A 3,146-nucleotide genomic window follows, 5' to 3' on the forward strand; every position below is an offset into this window, starting at 1 on the left:
AATCCACGTCCTTGATGTCCTGGTCCCACAGCCCTGGGTGCTCCTGCCCTGCCTCGCTGCCAGGGCACACGGCTGCCTCCTGCCCAGCTCCTGCCCACCAGGAGTTTTCTGACAGGGCCTGGTGGATACAGGGAGGGCTGGGGATGTTGTCTACTGGAACTTTAGCCTTTGACACCCCATCCCACAGCATTCCCTGGAAAAGCTGAAGCCTGTGTCTTGGAGCGGTTCACCCCTCCCTGGGCTAAGAACTGGATGGACATCGGGGCCCAGAGAGTGGTGGGGAATGGTGCCACATGCAGCGTGTGTGCAGTGGTGTCCTGCAGGGATCAGTGTGGGCCCAGTCCTGTTTAACATCTTTATTGATGATGTGGAGAAGGGAGCACAGTGCACCATCAGCAAATGTGCAGATGGCACCAAGCTGGGTGTGAGTGTGGATGTGCTGGAGGGTAGGAGAGCTCTGCAGAGGGACCTGGACAGGCTGGATCCAGGGCACAAATCTAACAGGGTGAGGTTTAACAAGACCAAGAGCTGGGTCCTGCACCTTGACCACAAGAACCCCTGCAGTGCTCCAGGCTGGGGACAGAGTGGCTGGAGAGGGGCCAGGCAGAAAGGGACCTGGGGGCAGTGATGGACAGCAGGGTGGACATGAGCCAGCAGTGTGCCCAGGTGGGCAATGGCACCTGGCCTGTGTTATAAGTGAGTTACAGGAATTGATAGAAATAAATTTGATTAGATTTAGTATAATTTATTGAGTAAGTTACAGTAAGTAAAAGAGTGTTGTGTGATTGGGGAGTTTTTGTGTTATTAATGGTTCATGATTTTTTATTTGATAGTTTTGATTTATATATTTTTTAAATTTTTGTGTTATGTATCTTTTTTGTTGTGTTTTGTGTATATGTGGTGTGTTGTAAGGGGTTTTTTTTGTTTTCTAGTCGTTGTGAAGATGAAGGTTTTTTATTATTTTGGTGTTTTGACGAATTTTTATATATTTCTTATATAATTTTTAGGATTTTTAATTTTTATTTATTATATTGGATGGTTGTAGTTAGATTTCATGTTTGTAGTGAGGTTGTATATTTGTAGTTAGATTTTGGGAAATATATATTTTGGGTTTTTTTTGTTGTTAATTAGGTTTGGTGAATAAATATTGATTGCATTTTTTTTTATTATTTTTTATTTTTTTATTGAACTGTTGTAATTTTTTATGATTTAGAATTCGAGTTTTAGTTAAGATTGAGGGTTTTTTGTTGGTTTATATTTTGTTTGGATGAGTATGAAATGGGTAGTTTTTAGGTGGATTTTTATAATAGTAATTATTTTGTTAAGAATATATGGTTTAAATGATAAGTTAAAATTAGTAATATTATTAGTTTGGTAAGAGATGATAAGAGGGTGGTAAGTTATGGGGAATGGTTAAACTATGATTTATATTAATTTTGTTGGGTGGTTTTTGTGTTTTGATTTTTTTATTTTTTTGTAGTTTTGTTATGGTATTTTGTGTAATTTTGGTATGATTTGTATATATATATAGGGTTTTTTTAAAAATATTGTAAAGTTTTTTTTTGTGGTAAAAATATTAATGGATGAGGAATGGTGTGACCATCAGGAGCCGAGCTGCTGTGCCACCCCTGACCTGCCCCCACCTCTGCACACAGATATTGCTGCTGCAGCTCTAGAGAAGGGAGCAGAAGGAAGCTCCAAAGAAAGGAGATCTCCAGTAAAAACAGTTTTGGGAGATCCTTTAGTTAATTTAAAGCTACAGAGAACAGAGCCCGTCCTGGACAGAGTCTGGGGCCAGAGCAAAGGAGGAGAGACAAAATAATATCACAAATATGGGCATGATTTTGTGCACAAATTATTAGACTAAAACAAACGTAAAAAATTCCAGCAATGAAGGGGAAAAAAAAGAATTCTCAAAAATTACTCATATTACAAGTGAGTAGGAGATATTGGCAACTTGCACAAATTGGAAAGGTTTACTGTTTCTGAAACCATGCAGTCATCAGTGTCCACACTGCAGCCTTGAGCTCCTGGTTCCTCAGGCTGTAGATGAGGGGGTTCAGGGCTGGAGACACCACTGAGTACAGAACTGACAGGGCCAGATCCAGGGATGGGGAGGAGATGGAGGGGGGCTTAAGGTAGGCAAATGTGGCAGTGGTGATAAACAGAGACACCACAGCCAGGTGAGGGAGACAGGTGGAAAAGGCTTTGTGCCTTCCCTGTTCAGAGGGGATCCTCAGCACAGCCCTGAAGATCTGCACATAGGAGAAAACAATGAACACAAAACAGCCAAATACCAAACAGGCACTAACAGCAATGAGCCCAAGTTCCCTGAGGTAGGAGTGTGAGCAGGAGAGTTTGAGGATCTGGGGGATTTCACAGAAGAACTGGCCCAGGGCATTGCCATGGCACAGGGGCAGGGAAAATGTATTGGCTGTGTGCAGCAGAGCATTGAGAAAGGCACTGGCCCAGGCAGCTGCTGCCATGTGGGCACAAGCTCTGCTGCCCAGGAGGGTCCCGTAGTGCAGGGGTTTGCAGATGGACACGTAGCGGTCGTAGCACATGATGGTCAGGAGGGACAACTCTGCTGACATGAAGAACATGAAGAAAAAGAGCTGAGCTGCACATGCAGAGTAGGAGATGTTGTTGGTGTGCCAGAGGGAATTGTGCATGGCTTTGGGGACAGTGGTGCAGATGGAGCCCAGGTCAGTGAGGGCCAGGTTGAGCAGGAAGAAGAACATGGGGGTGTGCAGGTGGTGGCCGCAGGCTACGGCGCTGATGATGAGGCCGTTGGCCAGGAGGGCAGCCAGGGAGATGCCCAGGAAGAGGCAGAAGTGCAGGAGCTGCAGCTGCCGCGTGTCTGCCAATGCCAGCAGGAGGAAGTGCCTGATGGAGCTGCTGTTGGACATTTGCTGTGTCTTGGCATGAGGATCTGTAAGAACAGTAATAATGGAATAGTTTGGTTTGGAGATGACTTGAAATATCCCAGCCCAGCTTGGTGTCACTTTCCCCCCACTGCCTGCCCAGGGCTCTGCTGCCTGGAGCTCTCCCTGCCAGCTGCTGCTTCCCTGTGCCCAGGGCTGGGCCCTGCCAGTGCTGCCAGAGCCCAGCCCAGCCCTGGGGGCTCAGCTCTGCCCTGCAGACCC

General features: G+C 45.9%; 1 protein-coding gene across 1 annotated transcript; it reads right to left on the minus strand.

Moving 5' to 3' along the window:
• Positions 1–284: 284 nt before the first annotated feature.
• LOC134057348 (olfactory receptor 14J1-like) lies at positions 285–2,933 on the minus strand. The gene has a single exon (XM_062514337.1). It carries the CDS (start codon positions 2,907–2,909, stop codon positions 1,977–1,979), a length of 933 nt encoding a protein of 310 aa, XP_062370321.1. The 5' UTR covers positions 2,910–2,933; the 3' UTR covers positions 285–1,976.
• Between the last annotated feature and the right edge of the window lie 213 nt (positions 2,934–3,146).

The sequence above is a fragment of the Cinclus cinclus genome, unplaced genomic scaffold (genome assembly GCF_963662255.1).
Source record: "Cinclus cinclus unplaced genomic scaffold, bCinCin1.1 SCAFFOLD_32, whole genome shotgun sequence".
Classification (NCBI taxonomy): Eukaryota; Metazoa; Chordata; class Aves; order Passeriformes; family Cinclidae; genus Cinclus; species Cinclus cinclus.

Bases quoted from the DNA above. Each gene is read 5' to 3' on its own strand.
- LOC134057348 (XM_062514337.1), bottom strand. From the start codon at position 2,909: ATGTCCAACAGCAGCTCCATCAGGCACTTCCTCCTGCTGGCATTGGCA.